This window comes from Ceratosolen solmsi, unplaced genomic scaffold, assembly GCF_000503995.2.
Source record: "Ceratosolen solmsi marchali unplaced genomic scaffold, CerSol_1.0 scaffold1, whole genome shotgun sequence".
Taxonomy (NCBI): domain Eukaryota; kingdom Metazoa; phylum Arthropoda; class Insecta; order Hymenoptera; family Agaonidae; genus Ceratosolen; species Ceratosolen solmsi.
In genome coordinates, this window is record NW_011948415.1 from 10,062,709 (window position 1) to 10,087,708 (window position 25,000).

The window sequence follows — 25,000 nt, forward strand, 5'->3', positions numbered from 1 at the left end:
AATTCGCTTTGTCGGCGTCGTTCGTTCGCGCTTATGATACGCACGTGCGCATAATGAAAATTTTAAAAGTGCATTTTATCAAATACTCAGTGATTTCATAAATAAATTGCAATCAATAATTTGCATACATTGATATGCATTGCTCGATAAAGTGAATTTAGCGCTGCAATCTCGAATGCAATGCAAGAATTTCATTCGCTGTAATTTAATTTAGCAAATACTATGGCATTTAGCATGGTCGCAATTTATTCGCCAACACTACTTCTCACGGGCTTACATCTCAAGGGGAGCGTCTCGATATGTAAAGCGACGTGTTTTCGCGCGAAATTTCGCAACATTTGCACGACCGTAGTCAGTGTCCCGCGAAATTATTGGCGTATCGGATAGGAAGGGAGCAACGTCCCGAGAATTTCCCGATTTTGTCCATAAATTTTTACGGACATTGTCGCGCGACGCTTCCTTGCTCTTTGCCACCTCAAGAATTCCTGTCGACAGCCCCATGTATCCTACCGGTGGTAAATAATCACTGATAACACGGAGGAGCCATAATTGTATGAGCCCCGTCAGCGCGGTACGCGTCTCAGCCCAAAAACCCGACGTTTTGCTCTGACTAACGGCCTCTTGGCCAAGGCGTTAAAATAAAAGCAGCAAGGAGACAAACATCAAGTGTACATGCAAGTGAGATATTACCATTTCGGTGCGAGGATAAAGGGAATTCACGTAGAGGGCATTTCTCCACCAGAATTGCTCGCACGTGCTGTGATCGATGATCTGAGGCGAGAAGACAGTCACAGACATGGCGTACTTCATGGCGATCACGTTGATCCCGAGGACGAACAGGTAGGAGGGCGTGAGCCTTTAAACGTGCAAAATACGTTTTTCAACGCTATATACATGAGTTCATTCACCGTACGTACGATATCTCCCGGGTTCGATCTTTCCTTCTCTGTCTCCGGGCGCTCCTCGCGAGCAGTTTACGCCCGCGTGCGAGCGCGCACGTACGGCCCGCCACAACTTACCGAACGAATCTGTAGAGGATCATGATAACGAACTTGCTCGTGCTCGCCTTGACGAAGTTGTCCTTATCGGCCGGCGAACTTCCCATCGACCGATAGAACAGGATAGTCACCAGTAAACCACTGCAACCGAGCGCGGAAAATTATTTAAAACGCTTGGAAAGGCTGCGGCTCCTCGCCTCTGTTCCTTAACCAGTGCCTTTACCAGTCCATTTGAGTCTCGGGAGGGAGAGTGGGAGGGAGGTAGTACGAACTTCCCGCAACTTCCACATTCAATTATCAACCAAATATAGCCACTTTTATTAATCAAGGCCTCTGCCCATCTTAATCAACATCTTTGTGAGCTCAATTTACTGCGCCGATTATTATGTTCGCAGATCTTAGTATTAGACTCGAATTAAAATCGATCTACTTCGTTTTCCCGCTCAAAGGTTTTCTTATCAGCCCTGCATCCAAGTATATAACGAAAGTGCTTGCGCCCAGCATTAATCCGACACATCGAACTACGAGAGCCAGAGTTTTGGAGAGATGACGACGACATGTCGAATGTAGGCGAGACAATTAATAAAAAACATTTCATTATAATAATACTACTACGATATTCAATTCGAATTATATTCTATGCATTTTTCAATTGGCCCATTAGCCGAGTAATTAAACTGCCGTAATTCCCAATAATAATTACGTGATGTTATGTATTAGGATAACTGATTTGTTGAACACCGCTATAAATAAATAATTGTATCGAATAAAGTCTTCTAATGGAAAAGGCCGAAATTACGTTTTTCATTGGCTCGTTTCTTTCTACATTTATATATTTTATCTTCACATTACGAACATTTATCTCTTCTTTTCAATTTCAATGCGAGACCAATCATTATCCTGCACGCACGCGCGTTCGTACGCACAGAATCGCGTGCGCGCCATAAACACACCCACAAGCACGCACATAAATGCAGGGCTGGAACGCACGCACACAATAACTCGGGTGTTCTTCTTTTTTTAACCATTGTTAATATGATATTGAAAAGATGAGGAAAATTTTTGTAAAATCCATGGAAATACGTAATAATACCGACTGCTTCTTTAAAGTATGAAAATTTAAAGATTCGTAGTAAATAGCTCGATGTGACTGAGAAATTATGTGTTCAAGATAAGAAATTTTAAATTAAAATTTTCGCTATAATTATTCCATCAATTTACTTTCCGTCGTGCAGAAGAGCAGGTATGCTGAAATACATTTTAAAAAGAATTTTGTATAAAAAAAAAAAAACATGCGTATAAAGTGTACGCGCTTTATGTAAATTTACATCGTGAATCTTAGAATAAAAAGTGGCTATATTATATTAAGAATACGAAATTTAATCATTTAATCATATCTAATAATTAATTATATTGATAAACTTATAAAATTCTCAATAACCCATGTACTTATTAACTGTAGCGTGTGATTCGCAGATTTAACGACGAACGATGAGATTACACGAAATTCATGTTTTTCTCAAAAATACCTTTTCCTCTGATAAATATTTTTTAGTCTACACTCTCTTTGGTATTATATTTCTAGGCAAAATTATAAATATAATCGATTTGAAGAAAAAAAAAAAAGAAAAGAAAACACGTTTTTGAGATCTTAATGGCTATACCGTCAAGTTGAATTCCATTCATATTCTATTTCCCATAAATTGCAGCATGGAATTCCATAAGAATTTTCGCCTTTATCCAAATAAGTTTCGTGTGTATTAATTATAGAAAACGTGACTACAGCACATATTTTATTTATTTTATATTTAAATGCCATGAATGCTCATAAATGTATTTTCATGCATTTATAAAAAATGAAAATGTTTATTTATTATATCTTTTGAATATAATTTCTGAATATTCAAGCTAAAGTACGTTGCATAAAATATATATTTCACAATTCATTCGTTTATTATAGATCTTAAGACAGATTGGTTGTTTTCCTTCTTTTTATTGTTTTTTTTTGTTTTTTTTTTGTTTTTTTGTTTTTTTTTTTTGTTTCTTTTATTAGTATTAAAATTCTATTTTAATGCTCAACTAGTTTAAACTTAATATTTCAAGTATGATCATATTACATGGACACGTCACATTAAAAATTTGTCAATTAAACATTTACATATACGGACTAAAGTTCTTTAGAAATGGTAAAATAGGAATGACTGAAAACATTGACGCAGACTTTCAATTTTGTTTACGTCAAGTAAAAGTGCTTATCAATAATACACAAACGCTCCGAGTCCGCACATATTAACGATCTCGAAAGTTCATGACAAATATTTAGTTTTTCCGCACATTTACATTTTTCAACGCACACTACCTGTGACGTGTACTTATATAGACAAGTTGCGTACAGACCAAGTAGCACTGGGAAAAGAAAAGCAAAAAATGGCTTAAATAAATAGTTTAGAAACGTGATAATGGCACAATAATTAGAAATCTAAAGAGCTGAAAGCAGAGCAAGAGGCTTGGATGCTCGGCTCGGAGAGCATGGATTCGAGGCCAATTGCGTAATAATAATACCGTACCTGATGAAGAAAAACGTGTCGACGGAGAACGTGGCGTTGCTGATCGTCTGGAACATGAAGTTCCTCTCGGTGACAGTGCGCAAAATCTTGTTCTCTATAGATCGCATGCGGGCAAAAGAGAAAGGCGTCGTCAATGGCGAGTTATCAGTGAAAGTTCGTGCGCGCATGTGCCGATCGCCGGGGGTCAGCGTGAATTAAAGGACGCGAATTTCCGCGGCTGAGCCGGAGAGACGGTACAAAAGGTCGAGACACGCGCTGGAATGCGGATCATTTTTGCCGCGCTGCGGTCGCCGCGCACTAAAATTAAAATCCAATGTTACATTGCCGCGGCCGTAAAGCTGATGACGCTCTCGATCGTAAACGGGTGTTGTGCACCTGTGGTGCGGACCTTAAGTTGTTGCAGGCCCAGCTCGGCCCCCTTTTATTTCGCGGGCCCCGTAATGTCCGCGGCGCTAGATCACTGCTACATGCTTCTTTATTATTATTTTTTATTCATATTCATTTATTTATTTATTTAATTATTTTTGTCGTTGTCGTCGTCGTCGTCGTCGTCGTCGTCGTCGTTGTTGTTGTTGTTGTTGTTGAGATGGCGCTTATAGAAGTTGCCAACCGATTAAAGGCGCGTCAATCCCAAGTCCCGAGGGACTATCGGCATTGTTTATGAGCTGCGCAGTCGACATCGCGAAAGCTTACTTACTTACTTACTTACTTACTTACTTACTTATTTGAGAGCTGCTTGACGATTTTCCTTCGAAGAACCGAGTAAAAGTTCCGTAAGCGTGGATTTAATGCGCGAAAGCCGAGCGTGTTGCACGTAAATACAAAATATGTAAATGTACTGGTGGAGTATTTATGTAGTGCCAAATGGCGCTTTAATCCATCCCGACTAATTGTTTATGACATTGTAGGATTTCATTTTTGCTGATTGATATATTTTGCAACTAGCTCCGTGCTGCTGTTTACTTCGATAATTTGATAAATGAATTTAGAATTTAACGCGAAATTTAAATACAACGGGTGGTTTACAGGGCGGGAGGGGGGGGGGGAAATAAATCATACGCACGTTAAATGTAATCGCGCTAGCAAATAGCAAGAACGTACCTTTAATCTAATTTTACATTTATTGTTATTTTAGTTTCGTTTATCAAAGAATCCTTGTTAGTAATTGTTGGGCGTAGTCTAAAGAAGCGAAATTACTCGTAAATTAATGATACCATACAAAATAAATAATTTTTTAATGGGCTTTAAGAGTGCGTCTAATGTATTCGTGAAACTTTTATTATTAAACAAATTTCGACAAACATTGATTATCATAATAAATGTTATTTATTTAATGATCTAACTGCAATTATTTATTGTAATTTTCAATTTCATGCACGAACGACTAACGAACAAGTGACGAATATTTAACGCGTTAACGTAATGATACAGATATTTCAATTGAAAATATATTTATCGAGCATAAGAGGGCCCATAAAATATATAATATATCAATACTTTAATATGTTCCGAAATAAATTGCTCAGCGAACCCATGTAAATGAATTTTTCAATGACCAGAAAATATGTGTCATGAGCAACTGTGCCAGTCTCGTAACATTTTAAGTCCGTCCTGTTTAAAAAATGTAGTTACACTATAATATTTTAAAAATTATAATTATCGGAAAATGTAAATTTTCGTGGTTATTTATGGGTAGAGAGTTGCAAACATAATTTTAAAAACTGCTAAACTAGCCATTCCGAACATCACAGACGACCTATATAAATACGTTTATAATGATAAAAAAAAAACAATTTTTTTTAATAAAAAGGAACAATAACTATGACAAAATAATCAAAAAAAAAAAAAAAAAAAAGTAGATTTACACGACAATTATTGATTCCTGGACAGTCAAATTCATTGATCAATTGATAAAATTAATTTCACGAATGCGCTTTTATTAATTTTATACTCGGGAGTGTTAGGAGACCGCGAGGGTTTACGATACTAACACACATACTACCTACGCAGTGCCTGAAATTAATAATTAAAAATAATATCGCTAGCAAAGTATTTTAATTTAAGATACTCGATCGTTGAAATATTAAGTGACTTTTAGTTAAGCCACGCGAAGTAAAGCCACGCAAAGTTATCATCGGCTACAAAATGAAATTCAACAGTGCAAACAAGATTAAAGTTAGTGATACGGAGTGTCTAATTGTCGGCATTAGTGCGCGCATAAATATTTATAAAATCAAAGTAAACATAGGATAAAAATGTTGAGTTTACGACCGGCCGCAGTTGATTATAGCCGACGAGAAAGTTGACCGCAAAGCCAGTTTCCATGAAATTAATAATTCACCGACTCTCACAAATCAGCTGGACGACCGGCAACGCGAGAGAATCTCTCGAGCAGAGCGTGAAAGGTACCTGCAATGGAGAAGACCTGGAGGTAAGTGTGAACCATGACTACCCAGCCGAGCGACAGGACCCTGAGTCCATGCAGGCACGTGAGGCTGGTCTTGGTCGCGGGCTCGGTGCTTATGATCTTGCTGCCGTTGGTGATGGGGCTGAAGGCGAGGAGGCAGCTCAGCAGGATCCCTAGAGAGGCAAACGGAGTAGTTGGTTGGTAAGCCGGTCACGGGGATGAGAAGTGAAAAAAGAAAGCTGGACGAAGTTTATAGACTGTAGTTTCACCGACCTTTTTCCATCGTGGGCGCATCAGCCTTGTCAGTCTCGGTGGAGAGGCACTTGGAGCCCTTGGCCTTCTCGATGAGTTCCTTGCTGTTGTCTTGGGCGGGCGAGCCGTCGCAGCCGATGCGCAGCTCCTCGACCACGAGATTCTTGTCCGCGTACTCGGCCAGACGCTCATTATTGTTGGAGGCGCTGAGGGACTCGACGTCGCGCCGCGGTTTCGAGCCGGTGATGCCTCCCCGTTGCTCGTAGATCGTCGCGCAGACCATGAGGAGGAGCGTTGCGCCGCTTATGCCGCTGAGGAACAAGGGTAGCGATCAGCATGAGACCTCGGACATTGGGAATAGTGATTGGATGAAACGTAGGAGTGACGGTTAAAATCGGATTTCCGCTGGAACGTGAGGTTAAGACGGGAGAACGCAACCAGGACTACCATCATCATCATCATCGTCGTCGTCATCGTCATCGTCATCATCATCATCGTTATCATGATCATCATCATCATTATCATCATCATCATCATCATAATGAGGAGTAGCAGCAACAGCAAGATCATCATCATCATCATCATCATCATCATAATGAGGAGTAGCAGCAACAGCAACAGCAGCAGCTGCAGCAACAGCAGCATCAACGTCCTTACCCCGTGCGCCCGGCCACGTTGCTAGACCGGAATAGTTAATGCTACGCGATAAAATGCTCGAGGTAGTTTCCTTTCCTCGCCGACTACTTCCTGCTTCAGTTACCTCGCTCTACTCGCCTATCTACTGACTGCTTCCTCAACTTTATGCAACTCTGCTTATTTTCTTAGGGATCTCATTACCTATAGGGAATGCGAGGCTTAACTTTGTTATTTACAGTAATCGGAGGGATATTCTTTTTCTAAAACCGGGATTCTCTCGCCTCGATAATGATGCCGAGAAATTTCAGTTATGAGAAATAATAGTACCTGGAATAGGATTATTGCTCTCTGAAACTAAAGTTCTTTACTCACAAATAGAATTTAACTTCTCCGATAATAGACGCAAAATGCTCATTTGCAATTGATAACTCTGGCTTCTCACTGCCAATATGTATACTTCGACAAATAAATAATCTTTTATACTTAATAATTGAATACGTAAGCCTGATTCTTCGTAAAAATTTTAAAATTATAATATAATACTAATAGTCGCAGGATTATTTGATTCTCCAATATTACGTCGTTTTTACGCAAATCAACGCTCGAGTCTATAATTTTTCATAAATTCTGTAGAAACATTACGTCGCTATTTGTTTTTATTTACTATCGTTTAATGCATTTACCTAAATTTACACTCATTCGCCATTAAATTCTACGTATATATTTTAAATAAGAATTTACGGTATTTTAAAAACATTTCTCAGACAAAAATTTGACATTCTTTTCACCCGTGTAAGTTATTGTATTATACTACCGTCATCAATAATGATGGATACATGGACATACATGTAGTCACTCGCGCGCACGCGCGCACATACGTATTTACATAGATAGATAGATAGATAGATAGATAGATAGATAGATAGATAGATAGATAGATAGATAGATAGATAGATAGATAGATAGATAGATAGATAGATAGATAGATAGATAGATAGATAGATAGATAGATAGATAGATAGATAGATAGATAGATAGATAGATAGATAGATAGATAGATAGATAGATAGATAGATAGATAGATAGATAGATAGATAGATAGATAGATAGATAGATAGATAGATAGATAGATAGATAGATAGATAGATAGATAGATAGATAGATAGATAGATAGATAGATAGATAGATAGATGGCAGGATTACTTAGTCGAAGAACAGCAGATACAAGCTCAGTGTATTATTTTACATTTGCCGTCTCCATGAGTTTTGGATTCTTTATCTTCCACAATGTTATTCCAATTAAATATGTTTATTAGTTGAAATTTACATTGCGTATTTTTCAAGCGCTAGTAAAAGCATTCTTGATAATAAAATTAGAATTGTACTTGTAGGTATCGAAATAAAGGAAAATAATTACAAATGAACGTCATTGATTATATTTTTCATCCGAGTTGCATTATCTTACGTTACGTTTATGTAAAGAGAAAGCATAATTTACAAAGCAGGAATTTTAAATACTATTTAACAAATACCATTGATTTAATAATTGTTCCAAACCTATCGAAAGTGCCAGAACGTTGCTCAATTCATGTTCAATATATTAATCATGAAGCATTGAGCAAAGGTATTGGGATAATCAAGCTAATTCTTCAAAAATTTATCTGTAAGTATATTGGAATAAATGTGTCTCCATCTAGCGAATTGAATATATAATAAAATTCGATTGCGATTGCATTTACAAATCTTCATTTGTAATCAGGACCGAAGAAGTTGTAAATGGCACTAACACATAAGGCTCGCGCATATCGCCAATTGAATTGGTACATCGAAATACACCAGGCGATACCACCATTCGCTTTCAATTACTTCGCTTCTATTTTAAAACTTCACAACGGCCACAACAAGTGATAACGACACTCGTGTCGCGACTCTCGACTCGACGAAAAATGAGCCTCGCATCTCGGACAGCCAGTCAGGTCATTCGGAAAAGATTGAAATTACCAGCTCACACTCGACGATCGCATTTAGCTGCGACCAAAGTCGACTCAATATCCCGAGCCGCCTTCCATCGATTCAATTCACGAGTCCCATCCCCTCGCGCTCCCCTCGCCCACCCCCAGCCCCCTTGCCAACCGTCGCGCTATCGGTCGGGCATTCGGCATTATCGCAAATCCCCGACAGACGCGTGAAGCGCGACCGCGACCTCGGGGAATAAGCAACGCCCGGATGCGGATTCGGTGGCGCGCGAGATGTGCATTGCAGCCTCACGATAACAAGCGCATTTAATTATTCAGTGACGGGTCGACGGACGCGCTCGAGCGCTGCTCTTTGCCGATTAATCCTCTGGCCGATGTGTCCGAGTGCGTCCGGCTCTCTCTCTCTCTCTCTCTCTCTCTCTCTCTCTAATTAGGCGGGAAAAAATCTAGTATGTACAAGCGATGCTGGTGTTGTTTCGATTAGGAGATTGAATGGCCGTATTGGGTAGGCCCATACATCAAGGGGGCATTTTCAAATTGTAATTGCGAAACTCGCGAGCTCCCGTGGCTACGAGGTGCTGTGTCTTTGCCGGAATCGAAGCCCATGAAAGAAGAAATTACTACTGCCAGTGTCAATGGTTTGATAATTATGCCCGAATAATTATTATTTCGAGGTATACGATCGTTTAATATGATCAAACGATTATTGCGCTTAAGTGTATTAAAGCCGAGGCAAGAGGTCATGAAAATAGCTATTCTGCAAGCATTCGATCGTTTAAATTCAGCGAAACATTTGTTTCGGTGAGGCCAACTCTGTTGCGAGAAGCAAGTATTTTACAATTTTTTCGTGGCTGCTCGGCCAAGCTTTTGCAATAATTTCGTGATTAGCCCATACGGTAATTAACAATTGGAATGCCACAATTATTTATATTACAGTGTAAGCGTAATATATAATAATGCACGACCGTGTTGTAAGCAAACGTAAATAATCCTATAAATTAAACAACCTCGGCTAATAATTTGAATTTTAATTACTCAATTACTCATAAGGAAATTTATTACAAACATACGCTTTGGCAGAGTACACAAAGTTCATTAAAGACTTTTCTCTCATTAAAATCTTTCCTCTTATTGATAAGGCCTTTACTATTTATTAATATTGCTGCTTCGCTTGAATTTATTAATCAACACATGGACGAAACTCCTATAGTACGAGCCGTGAATAACTATTCTTTCAATAATACGCATCGAAGATACGTGCTCACTCAAACACTTATAAACATTATTATATCTTCAACTATTATTAGCCTGCGCGTTATTTAACGTATAAAAATCGTAACTATACGTTTGATACACCTCTTTCTTTATTGCTGAAGGTACGTTTTCAGTGCCCTAAGGGCTTATGAACGTAAATTGGTGTTGGGGGAAAAAGGAACGTGCGCGCCATACAAATGCGACCTTATGATTTCATTGAATCGCTGCAACGTCTGATGTCGTATTATCGTTTCCGGTCAATTCATTCCCTCGCAATTTTCCAGTCACACTTGATTTGTTTGGTCTTTTTTCATTTTGTAAAATGAAGAAGAAACTTTCGACCAGAAATGCGAAAATAATTTATAGTATTACTGATAGCGATAAAATTTGTCCCATCTTTCTTTATCTTCATCTCATTTAAATCATAGAATACTTGTAATCTCACGAGGGACAATAGTTTTGCGTATCTCCATGTATCTTATTGAACCTAATGCATTGCTATTAGACATTAAAGTCTAACATCCATCAATTATAAATCTAATGATTAGTTTACTAAAATATAATGTATTAGAGTTCAGTGGGTATTCGAAAGATGCGATTGTTTCTATGTTTTTAGATTTCTATAATAATAGAGTTTGAACTAACAATAATAAATTTTGTGCAGCTACGTTATGTTAAGTTTGGCGTTTAATGAGCCTTTCTTACTTACAGCTATAATTTCCGCTAGCATACTATAAAGTTAAGTACTATTTAACAATGCGTTATTACCATAAAAATCTGAGAATAACTGATAAATGGGACACAAGCTAAAATCGAAATTATTGCCAAATTCGACATTATTGTTTCGATATGTCCTAATTTCACAGACGGCAATTACTTTTCAAATTATCAAAGAAATTCTACGTTAATCAATCTATCGTAATAATTTTACGTGATAATAGATTATACATTTGGCGCACAATTACATAAAACTCATCCCCTAACGTCACTGTCGATCGTTCGAGTTTAATGTATCGATGATATCGCAGGCACGCACGCACGCACGCACGCACACAAACACGTCGATAAATTTTCAAGAGCCTTGCCGAAAAATGGCGAAGAATTATTTAACTAATGACGCGCCGTACTTTCTTTCAACTGGTCGGACACTATCAACCATAATATTTCGAACCGACAACGATGCAATTTACGTATGGTTATGATCTTTCTCTCGCTCAATAATACGAATAATTTAATAAGCAGGACATTGAAGGGATAAGATTGCAAGGATAAAGAAATACGTGGACTATAATAGATATAAGGCATGCCTGTAGTGGTTTTGTGTTGTACGGTTAAATACGCAAATCCAGCAGTTGATGTTCGAAGAAGAAAAATGGCTGAAAGCGAGACTCGAAGTAATCGCGATAAAATGAGATAAGGGGAAAGAAGGTCGTAGGATAAATCTGTTGCTTGTAAGAGTCGAGGCTTAATGCGAAGAAGGAAGGAAATTCAACAGATTCATTCTACAGAGCACACATATTTTTTATCTTAAAATTTATCTCCGAACTTTCTATCGTTTACCACCTTTACTATGTGCACGGGTGATCCCGCAAATACTCTATGGATTATAGTCTGCATGGCTCGGTAAGGGAAAAAATTTTCGGAGGCCCTTTAGCAAAAACTACTCGTAAAGTATGAAAAATCGAATTTTGATTGCTTATAAGATTGAATGCATTTTTTTTTCTTCTTTTTTTTGTAGGATTCTGTATCGATAATAAAAGACTTGTAACTCCTAATGATTTATATATCTACTGAAATTTTTATACACGATGAGAATTCAAAGGCGTATTATTATAAATATAAAGATTTTTTTCTTACGCATTATAAGTTGCATGTCGAAGATAAAATGCTTTCCGATCGAACCTAAAAAATAATAAATGAAAGTATATCCGAATAAAAATATCATAACTTATGATACTCATTGATTATCCATTACATATTTTTCTTTTATTTTACTTTTTTTTTATTATATATATATATTTTTTTTTAAAGGAAATATCGTCTCCCATCTATTCATATAATTTACATAAAAAAAAATTTACAATTTTTAATCTCAGATTAAAATCGAAATTCAAATTTTTTTAGAGAATCCTAGACTGTACCACGAACTATTTATCAATATTATCATTCACTCCTCCCATACTATTTCAATGGTCTTTATTAAGAAGAGCTTTTCCTTTAAAATAATGAAAGATTTATTACGCCTTTGATCATCAATCCTTATAAGGCATGCAGATCATTCGATTTCTTGCTCAGATGTTTTCGAAAAAGAGGCAACGAAGACGCAGCAGCATTAAATTCGCATAAATATTAATATAGACCAAACAGATCCTTTAAGGCGCATTAAGGAAAATTTCATTCAATAAATTCTACTGTGGTGAAAAAGTATTCTTGTCGAAAGCCTCTTGTCGAAAGCCTTTATCACGAATTATTTACGAATTAATCAATATCTCTGCATGTAAATGCATCATGCATCATGACACATTTCCCTTAATATTGCACATAACAACGCGAAATTAGAGGCAACTTTCTTAATGCGACGAGAGATACTCGGACGGTTTACCCGTGTCAACTTTGACGTGTTGAGCGGGAGTCTGTTGCTCGGTTGAGCTGCCAAAGTACGCGCGGATCAAGAGAAAATGAAATCGGAGAGGAATATTGACTAGGCGAGGACTGCTGCTCTCACTGATCCGCTCACTCACCAACGCGCGAAATCAGCTGAAATTTACAGGAAATCCTCTTCCCGCATCTGCTACAACTTCAAATCTCCATATCTCTGTCATACTACGCGACCACTCATTCTCTCATGTAATTACGTAACTCACCCCAATAACCCCTTACCACTTTGTGTCTATTCTCTTAAGAGACAACAAGCGCGCAAATATTAAATATTCACACGTAAGACTTTATGTATACACATATACGTAATCTCGTGTTTTACAATATTTCTAATCTTAAATGTCATCGTAAAAGTTGAAATATGAAAAGAAGACTTTCATAAAGACGAATAAACTTGATAGTTTTTAATAACCTAATATACAATAGCAAGAAGATATTAAATTGTCAACTGAATTTATCCTATTATACTTCTTAGTATCGCTTAACCACAAATTCTGAATTTTATTTCGTTCAGAGCCGAGGACGAGGAGGATCAGGAGGAAGAAAAATAATAATTACTTTTCCATAGTATTATATTTATTATATATATATATATATATATATATATATATATATATATAAAATCTACACCTACACCACTGCTCATACCCATCATTAATAATAAACTATTTTTTCCCTTTGTGAAATAAGCATAACGTGCGAAAATTATAAAATCAATTTGCTTAATCGAGGTTTTGCCAAGCTGTGGAAAAGAAGTATAATCGTAAATTAATATGAATTAGTACGGTGCGCTTTTGAATTTTTACTTTGCTCGATATTAACAAGTTTTTGAGAAGGCCGTAAAGTAATTTAACAAAATCACCTTATTAGCCAGAATTTATGAAATCTTTATCAAATCATAAATAATGGCATTATACCGATTTTCATTCTTCTCTGATGTTTTGAAGCATCTCTTATCAATTATATTTCCTTTCAATAAAGAAATTAATAAATTTATTATTCACTTACAAGAGCAGGTCTTATTATTATTATTATTTTTTTTTTTTTAAATACGGTATCTTAACTAAACGTATCATAAATTTAACGGATTATACAACACAAATTTATTTTAAGAGCATTTTTGTTGAAATTCTGATTTTAGATATTCATTATTTCGTATTAGCGTTGCTTAATGATAAGGAAAGAAAAAAGGAAAAAGAAGAGAGGACTGTCAGTCTCAAATATACAATATTTTACGTACATTTAATTATGTTTTCGGAACCGTCCAATAAAAATTGCATAACAATTTTTTAAATCTAAAAATTCTTATCAATTTCCGCTTAATGTAATAATAGCGACTCCACTGCGATTAATTATCAAAATCACCATCGTCTTTACTACCTGTCAAAATCATACGATAAGCGTTCAAGGAATAAAAGTTCTTTATTATTTCCAGAAACATTCTGTTCGATAAATAATTCCTAGCATAATAAGCATATGTCGTCATTTTCCTCAGGAATTTCGCCAATCTTTTAATTATCTATTATTTTTTAATAATAGTGCTGCTCTGCTTATATTCTAATGTGCATCTTTCAAAATAGTCAAATCTTTGATATTCAGGTCAATCGTATATATTTCGTGCCATTATCCTCTCTTCTAAGGAGGTTTTTAACAACTGTAATTATAGAATTCATGTTTCAACTGTGAAAGAAGCAAACTTGTTTAAAATGTAGCAATTTAAGCTCTATGCGTTTACAACTAAGATTTTCATATAATGCTAAGCTACGTTTTCGTAAGTTGTAGTTGTAAATAAATAGGCTATAGATATGCTTAGAGAGTACGAAAATGCAAAATTTCTTATAACAAATGCTGTTAAATACTTGAAAGAATAATCTTATTTTTTTCATAAGTAATACGCAAACGAATGAAATGTTATAGTATTACAAGGAAATTTTTACAAGGAATATCACCTTATGACTGTAGCATCTTACTCAATAATAAAGATATTTATATTAAATATATACAACAACTATACGATTTTCTTAGTAAAAAATGCGCTAGTAATAGTTTTCATCGATATTTCATTTTAAGCTTAAACACACCTTGTGAAAGTTTGATGCACGTGAAGTTTTAATATATATGCTGACAATTGCTTATAATACCAAAGAGGCAAGAATTTCGTAGAAAACATATAGACTATACGTTCAGTTAGTGGAATTAGATGGTTGGAGGGGGGGGGGATCCGCACGCCCGCATCGTATTGCAGTAAATGAATATCTAACTTCAAATATCAACGAATAAAATTACCTAGGTAACTGCTTGTTTTGCTGCTACTTTTTATATTTGTGGTGTTTTAAAAAGATAAGTCTTATATTAATATCGATTTCTTTATCCCACACACATGTATAAACACACACACACACACACACACACGCACACACATATATTATTTTTAAACCAATCACTTCGATTTCAGAATTTAATTAAAATATAGTACAGAATTTCGTGGATAATATTTATTTTTTATACATATTTTATTAATTTATAACGCATGTTATTTCTTTCAATTATTTTCTTTGAAAAATATAATCCTTTCGGTAATACATTAAATTTATTAGTTTGTTGATTTTATTAATACGACGAATAAAACTTCGTCAAAAAATATATTTACAAATTTTATCTCTTAGATATTAATAAAAGTCTATTGAGTTTTAAGACTAAAAAAAATCATATGGAAAGTATTCATTCAATAGGACACGTAAATAATTCTGAAACTTTTTTTCCTTATGTTTTATATAAATTATTCTAACTAATAAATGCTGCAAAATCTTCGAATTATTGATTTAAGATAATAATTTTAGTGAAATAATTTATGTTTTAAAATTATTTTATATATATATATATATATGTATAACAAATTGATAGCCTTACAGTTTAGCCACGGTAATAGATAGAATATCGATAAGATAATAAATTATATGAAATTCAACAATAGCTGAACAAAAAAACAAATTAGCTACTAAATACAAATGGACTTTTAAGAATAATGGATTAACCCACACACATATATACATATAAGATCGATGTATTCTCAAAGTATTTGTAGTACTTTTTCTTTGACGTAGAAGAAAGTTTATCGTGAGACTTTCAACAGCTATAGTAATCTAGTCTGTCAACATTAATATTATAATATGACATAACAATATGCAAAGTAAATAATGACTGGTACTTGAAAAGATTATCAGAGTAAATGAGACGTAAAAGAATACCAAGAAAAAATAGCTAGCAAAAAGATTATAAATAGAAAAGTTAAAAGTCATATAAAGATAATATTATATTATATGTGTATTTAAAAGTATCCTTTAATAATTCATAAATTCATTAGATTCCTTGTAAAAATAATGCTTAATTTAAAATTTTTCATTATTCAATGTTCTAAACTATTTCTTCAAATATCACACACGCGCATACACATACCAATAAATTTTTTAATTGGATTATATAACAATTTTCTATAAAAATACATTTTTTATAAAGTTTCAATGTGTGCAAATATTATTTGTACTATCCAATGGAGTAATTATTAGACATAAGTTACATTATCCATATTTAATGCGCTTAAATATCGTAATACAATAATAAATGTATAAATTGTTGATAAATTATGTCATGACTGTACTAAATCATTATAAATTCTTACAAATAAATTAACTATTTTTTCTTTAAAATTAATTGATAAATATAGATTACGAATGAGCGGAGAATGTATTACATAAAAGTTGCAGGTTGTTACTGTGAAAGAGTAGAAAATTTTTAAAAAAGTGAACAGATACGCAGTTGAAAAAATTGAAAATCAGCAATACTTTTTTAAATAAAACTTATTGGTTATAAAGCCTATTTGCAAATATTCTTTTACCACAAAAAGTTGTTCAAGCATTAAATTTCTAGTTAAATATCGACACGTATCACTCGTTCAGTATTTTCTATAATGTATTTTTACATTTATTGATTGTTTTTTTAATAAATACAAATTTCATTAAAATAAAAACTTTACCAACATTCAATACAAATTTACACTTGAGATGGAACGTTCTCGTTTAATAAAGAGCTTTATAAAAAAATTATCAAAGATTAATTTGTTAAAATTTTTAAATAGATTTTAATAAACAAAAAAATCATAATAATAATAATTTAATTTGAAATATTGTTCTTATACGATACATATGAATTTGCAATGTAATATTTATATTATTTCATACAAATTTTTCGCATCGTTATATTTACAATTTCACTTCTCCCTAAATTACAATTTTCAATTTTGAAGTATTTAGTCTGTGTATGAATTATTATAAACAATAAAATGACATCCCGCATCTGTCCATACTGTAACATACTACCAAGTATCATACAATGCAATCTATAAATTCACAGTGTTATTTCAAAAATAAAAACAACAATTGTATTTCTGTATATAAATTCTTTTAAATAATGCTTCGAATTTCACTAAAAAAAAAAAAAAAAAATAATTGTAATTGTAACAATATTAATGTATATTGTAAGCATAAATTTTTATTCGAATCCCATAGCTAATAAAGTGCGGATTATTAGTGTATTAAAAAATAAAAGCTTTTAGAATTTTACATAAAGAGATACATGTATTGCACGTAGTATCGTTTAACCATGTTCATATTATTATCATTGTTTTGCTAAAATATCATTAATTTCCATTCGTCCTCAATAAAACAGTAATTCAAGATTCTGTCCAATATCCGAATTACAGTAACCGAATGTATTAATTATACGATTATTATATGAAAGTGTATTTTAGTTAACGTGAAATGCATCAATTTTTAATTAATTGCTTTATTATTTTTTTTCTTCTTTTTTTTTTTTTGAATTAAAAAACTTGGAAATTTTATTTAATATATTAAGCACTTATTCGCGGAAATCAAAAATTCATTATTTGATAGAATAAATATTGGAGTATCGGGGAAAATTAATGCAATTACGTTATACTCACTTAGTATTTATAGATTTAATTATATAATAATTATGTCCGATCAAGTGCTACATTATGAATATTTCAATTATACTTTTATCAATTATGCACAATAACTTGAGGAATTTTTTTATCACAAAGTTAAGTATATCAATTGCTTGGTTTATAATTGAACGTTGTACGGCTTGTTAATGAAGCAACTCCTTTTTAAATATTAACAATATGTTTATTAGACTTGAGAAGTCGTATTATTATCGTGAGTAATTGTCCCTCCATTGCGCGTAAGTATTAAAATGATATTAAATTAATATTTTCTCCCGTGTGTAAAATGTGATGAATTTGTCGCACCGCATATGTCAATATTGCGAAGCGGCTTGATGTGATTTTGAGAAATGGTTAATTTTTATTAAAAATTTCGCTCGATCGTACGTGAACGCTGTGCAAGAGTGACGAGCATTCAAATTTGGACTGCGACCAAACGTTCGAATTTTCAGCGGGTGTTTACTCATTTAAAATGTTGTTCTCGCGAAAGCTTTTGATACATTAATGAAACTTACCACTAAATCATCAACGTAAATCCCTACTGGAATAAAAGTTTCCTTCCCTCCAATATCCTACCGTTTTTATAATAATAATATTCTTCCAGAATAAGGACAATTTGTACGTATAATTTAAATAAATGGCTGTCCCCTCTCCGTACTCCTGCCACGTAACAACGAGCGCTAATTCTATTTAAATATAAACACTCCCTGAAATCACACAACCAGACTTTCTCCACGCACACACTCCCACCTAATGTCCAATCGATCTAACGCGGTTGCATCGACTCTCGCTCCATCCATTAAACGGACTCCTTAGTCATTAACCGACAAATACAAATACATGGCCGAATTGCAATGAGCAATTTGTTTTTATTCGAACGATTACACGAGTAATCTGGCGCAAGAGTAAAAAGTAACAGCCGGAAGAGCTTCGGAAAGCTGCATCGACAGTCCACCAGAATTATCGTTTATGAGCGCTCGTGCAAGTATAAGCCAAGACGTCATTAGTATTCCGCGCATGAAAGAATAGCGATGCTTCCTCGGAAGTGGGCCTCGTGAGCGGAATGAAGATGCCGCAGCTGGAGTCGGAAAATCGGCTTTCCCGGCCTGACGGGCTGAATGCACTTTCACGAGCGAGACAGCGACTTCGGGGCTTACGTAAGCGAACGCGGGTCAAGGGCTCCGTAGCATTTTACATTTGGTCGTTAGCTAATAATTATGGTCGCGTGATAAGCGTTCCTTGACGGATTTCACTCCGTGTCTTGCGGAAGCCTCATTTGCGCTCTGCGTTGCCACATTGGCGTAGCCCAAGTTTTTCGACGCTTTCGCCGGTACATCCAACGAGTCTGCGCTTACATTACGATTGCGATTGTTCGGCGATTGGAGTTGGCGAGTAGCTTTTATTGGCAAGATATTGGCGCGGTAATAGCGAGCCTGAGATTTATTTATGAGATTTAATGAAGATAATGTGAGTTTTCCGACTAGATAACAGCGACGATATTCAGCTCTCGATAATTATTGATCTGATAATAATTTTACTCGCAATTTGTTTTCATACGTTATGGTACTCGTGTTTTACTACGAATCTTAGATAATATTAATAATAAATTTTTACTTTAAGACAATCCACATCCTTGCCATTCGTTATTATAACATTCGACAGTTACAATACTCTTAATCACTTAAATGATGCTCTCTTTCTTTATTATTTTATTTTATTTAATGTTTCTTTCTTATTTCAAAAAAAAAAAAAAAAAAAAAAAAAAAAAAAAACATAAACATTTGAAAATATCGGAAGGAAAGTCACTTTTAAGGATATTCGAAGGAAGAGAAATAAGTAGTAAAGCGATATGTGTAGCTTTACTCTAACGGGAATCGAATTCGGACTGTTCCACTTTTTCCCCCGACACATCATTCCCTCGGCTCGGCTCTCCCATATGCATTTCTTTATACCTTTGAGGTCGTCTCATCGCCGTAGTCGCGAAATCAAATATTCGAGCACAAGGTCGTATACGTGATACTGTATAGTTGAAAGATTGAATTTATTAATAAGTTTTATCAACTCATTTGCCATAAAAGTGTCGGACATAAAGTAAAGACAAAACAAAGGCAAAACACAGACAAAAAAGAAGAGAAAGCAAATTTATAATCTTTGTCGCATATAATACGTTTGAATGATAAAGCACATTACTAAACTTTCTTCTTAAGAATATAGTTCTTCAGAATAGCATCTGAAGGAAGTAAAATTTATTCAATATTAAATTCGCTAATTATTAAATTATATTGAATTTTTAAAAAAGTTTTCAAATACGATAAACACAAATTAATTATTCCATTCTGAAATTATGCAACGAACGTGAATTAATATAAAGGATATCCAAACACGAGCGAATTACTGTATACAAATCAATAATTATAAATTACAATAATATTGAAAACAAATTCTTTTTTAACTTTCAATCCTCCTATTGGTACAAATCTAGCATTTATTCATCCATGTATTTGCAAATATTGAAAGTAATGTTTAATGTAAATCTATTGCACAAAAGAGTAAAATAAATTACCATTAATATAAATATACGTTATTTATTGCTATGAAATTCCATTTCATCACAAGTTATTTAAAATAATAAAACGAATGTAAAGTATAAATTAATTACTTATTAACATTTTCAATATTAAAGTAACATTTGCAGTTTGTCGACTGTATATTATTTGAGATGGACGGAGTTATAGAGTAAATTTTGTAACATCGTATATAATTAAAAAAGCGTTATCTAATCACAATGAGCATCGCAACACCAACTTACAATCGCACTGATTTATTTGAGAAAATTCATCGTGGAGTTGACGGGTTGTAGTAGCGATAGACTATGTAACATTCGCAATAGCTTACATGATAAGACGAAGCTCGTAAAGTCTATTTGAATAAAATAAAAGGAAAATACAAATGTAGTATAAAGTTTATCTAATTACCGAATGCCCAATAAAATTATATTAAATTTTTCAAATGTTGGGTAACGTAATTTTTAACCTGTTAAAACACGTTATATATATATATATATATATATATATATATATATATATATACATGCATATGACTGTTTAACTGTTAGCCTGGAAAGCGTTATATAATGAAATAAGTTTCAATTGAATGAATACTGATCCTTAAAGTTTACGGATAAATTAATAGCTAAATAATTGGAGGCCAACTCGTTTAAAATCTAAAATTACCATTTTAATTTATGTTTATTTAAAGATACTACTAATATATGAATTACCACATTATATCACGCACACAAAAACTCTATGTATTGCGCGCGTATACTTAATACATTTAATATAATATAGAAAAGTTTACGCAATTTTTTCCTTCATTTTGACTATTCATTACAATTTAATTTGTTGATCTAAAGTTTTCATTCTGATGTCGAAATCGCAAAAAATTATAATTAATTTAAATAATGATGTAATTTAACGCTTATTTAGACACGCGAAAAATTTTAAAAAAGTCGTTATATACATTGGGGAAAATGTTTAATGGGTGAAATTAAAAAAGAGAGAATTAGGAGCGAAAAAGAGTTAAGCAAAAGAAAAAGGCGAGAGCGCGAGAAATGGAGTGATAAGAGTCCGGGGTAGACAAAATTTAGTGTTTCAACCAATCAAGAAGAATAGAGGGAAAAAGTTCCAGCCGGATAGTCCAGAAGTATGGGAGACGATTTTACTGTTCACGTGTAGGGGCGCAGTCTGCTTCTCTCTTTCGTGGAAGAGAATCGATTCGAATTCGCCCGAGGAACCTTAGCAACTCTCTAGCATCCCTCGGCCTCCCGAATTCTCCTGCGCAATACCAGCAGACAAGGTAAGTTGGTAAAGCATCGCAGCGGCAAGGAAGCGCAATTTGCTCGCCCCCGCGACCCCGTAACGACGGCTCCTTATCACGCGAGATTCATCTTCTAGGTTTGGAAAACAGTGCGACTGCAGCATTTGCACCGCTTGTAAATGACAAACAGACGGGCGTCCAATTAAAGCTGGGACGCTTAATTTTCACGCGAGCACGAGCCGAATCACAAGAGACACGTGATCGAGTTTTCTGATACACGTACAGGTGGGAGAAAGAAGGGCGCGCGCACGTGGAGAGAAGCTAAAATCTGTGCTGAAGACGCGCCTCGCTCTTCTGTAATTAAAACTGGCAGTTTGATTATTCAATTTTGTTCGATGATTAATTAATTGAGAGTTTCGGTGATAAAATTGAAGCGCAACACGTTGGGCCTTAATGGTATTAATTTCGATCGAGAGTAGGACCACCGAGTCGAGAGTTTCTCAATAGCCGATGAAAGATTCTTTTATGTATTTGTTTTTTCGCGCACGTTCGATTAATCATACGAGAGTCCGTATGAAACTAATGCTTCATTGCGCTAAGAATGCGAGAATTAATATCAGTTATGATAGTATAAATGATATCATCGAGTAAAAGTGTAGTAATGTTATAATAAGAATATAATGACGCAATGTAAAAAGAGAATATCACCTCGAAACCCATTTTGTGCGCAAACTATTCTATTTTACGAATTACTTCTTTGATAATTTAAGTACCGACATAAAATTTTACCTGCACGTAGAAAATTGAGCAATTATATTGAAACGGACTTTCATGATTTATATTATAACGATAGAAATAAAGTAGCACAATTACTTTCTGTAATAATAATTGTTATGGTGAAAATTTATTTTTCAAAATTAAAATTTCATATTTAAATATGACGGAATGGGATGTTTGCCTTATTATTAAGTAAATTAATTATCACGTAGATGATAATAACCGACTAATGAATGGTACATAAGTAGCATTCACTACTTTGTACTTTATTTGGTTTTATTATTTATAGGCATTAAAAAAAAATTGTAAATATATATCGAGATTAACGTTTAAAATAATAATTTAAAATTATTTATATGACAAATTGTACATCTACTATTTATCATTATTATTAGAATTGCTTATGTGCATTCACGTAGGCAATATCTTATCTATTATACTTTTAATATTATATTTACTATTACTAACTTACTATTACGTTTTCTCTCCGGTATAATTAATAAAAAATTTCGGAAAATATAATAAATTAATGAAAAATCGCTAGTTATATATTGTACCATTATTATGTATAACATTATTTGCAATGCACGTGAAGGAAAGTCATGATAAAGTCATGAATAGAGAAACCACAATGCCAATGTAATGTCGGAAACAGAAACTATTTTGAATTGAATTGATAATGGACTTATTCCACTCTACATATTGCTAAATCCTGATGAATTTGTATGCGTATGAAGAGATTTTTAGGAGACTTACAATACCGTGCGCTAAGACAAAATAATCGATTATTTAATCTTCAACGATTTTTCTTTCACGGCCCATGAATCTCGTCCCTTATCATTTTCCGTTAAAGCAGCTGGCAAAGTATTTTAACAGTCTCGTTCCCTCATCCCACTTGTACATTTAACGAATTATAAGTAATGTGACAACAAATCGTAAAGTTTTCTTTGGCACCACAAGTCAGAGAGTTAGTATATCGTGCTCGGGTTTTCGTTCCATCTGCATGATTATTTTATTATTATTTTATTACTTGCATAACATTCGACATTCGCGTTTAAAGGCATTGAATATACATCAAGAGCATAAAAAGAAAAATATAAAGACACGTATGTTGTAATGGGAACGATTTATTCGCAGTAAATAAGAAGTGGCTTGGTAAATAATTGCTGTGCTGCTCCTTATTGATTCCCTATTGCATTGAATATTGCGTCAATTGTGTGGAAAGCAGTTTATTATTATTTATTTCACGAGTCGCGTAGAGTATGAGGAGAGAGAAAAATTCGCCAGGCTTTATCTATCGCGGGAGAAAGCGGCGTCGAAGAGCCTCGCAAAGCAAACGGGCATTAATTGCGCGCATCAAGAAATGCATCTCCGTAATCGGGAAAACCTTCGGAAAACAACTACAAAAGCGCGCTTTTCCCCACCGACCCGTAAGCTTGGACACCGAGGAGCTTGAACGCGCAGTAAGTAATGCGAAAGCTCAACGTATTCGCCATAGATTTTAACTCGCCTAGGAATTGCCCGGCTCGGCGAATCCTCGACGATTTTCATTAATTACACTCGTTTACCTGGTGTTCACTACAGAAACTTCAAGGGATCGCTCTCCTTACCTTCTCCTCTTCCTCCTCCTCCTCATCCTACACCTCCTTACCACTCTCCCAAAACCCCGCTCCTAAAGCGGCCATTTTTACTATTGAGCAAGCGGAGGTCTGGCAGAGGTGGAACCGAGGCAGGGATAAAAAAAAAAAGAGAAAAAAAAACCGGGGACACTTGCGACAGGTCGCGTTGGAAGGATATCAAGGCGAGCTGGTGCCCCATCGGTGCGAATTAATTTCCCGACGCCTTTCCAAGCCACGATGCAGCGCACCGCTACCCGCTCCGACTCTCCGAAACTCTCCGTGCAACCACGTCGCGTCCTCCTCGGGCGGACGCAACTATTTATTGCGAGCCCGATGACCGAAACGAGTAGGAGTCGCGCGATTGCGCCAGGCGCGTGCTCACGGTCCCGGGGACATATAATGCGAAAGCGCGGTTGCGAAAGTCTCGGTTTCGCTCGGGGGACGATGGGATCTTGACTCACTGGGAGCCACCCTGGGAATTCGTCGACGAGTGCTGGTGACTCGCTGGCAGGCGCACGGGAGCGCGGTGCTTCGAGGCTGAGTGGCTCCGAGGCTTTTTTCTAATCTAGCCACGCAAAGCTTTATTATTATTCTTATCCGCTCGGCGGGGGCGGAGGAGGTGGGATGGAGATGGAAGAAGATGATGATGGAGGAGTTAACACGTCGATACAGGCCTTTGCTCTCCGGTGCTTATCAAGTTGTGGTGAAGCCCCTTTCCATTTCCGTCCCTGTTGAAATTGATTGAATTCTCGAATAATACTTGATGCATCGAATCTGCGCGACGTGTGCATTTTATTTCCTGAGAAGCAAAGCTCGTGCAATTTACCCATTAGAAATGCAGATGAGTAATATAATATTTAAGTATAGGAGAAATTTTGTGTGTAGATGAATAAAACGAATCGAGTCGATTATTCGTCTGATGCTTAATCTACGGCATCTCTTAATATTGATCACGATTTACGAATGACTCATTGACGCTGGATCTTACCAAGTCAGTTATAATGTCCGTTCGTCAAA

General features: G+C 34.9%; 1 protein-coding gene across 1 annotated transcript in view; it reads right to left on the bottom strand.

The window, feature by feature from the left end:
* Positions 1-25,000, bottom strand: part of LOC105359049 (nose resistant to fluoxetine protein 6) — a 52,836-nt gene that overhangs the window by 6,961 nt on the left and 20,875 nt on the right. The window contains exons 4-8 of the mRNA XM_011495525.1: positions 6,246-6,535; positions 5,975-6,145; positions 3,566-3,659; positions 1,020-1,139; positions 691-856 (exon numbers count right to left, since the gene is read on the bottom strand). Of these exons, the coding sequence (XP_011493827.1) occupies positions 691-856; positions 1,020-1,139; positions 3,566-3,659; positions 5,975-6,145; positions 6,246-6,535 (841 nt within the window). The remainder of the gene's footprint in view (positions 1-690; positions 857-1,019; positions 1,140-3,565; positions 3,660-5,974; positions 6,146-6,245; positions 6,536-25,000) is intronic.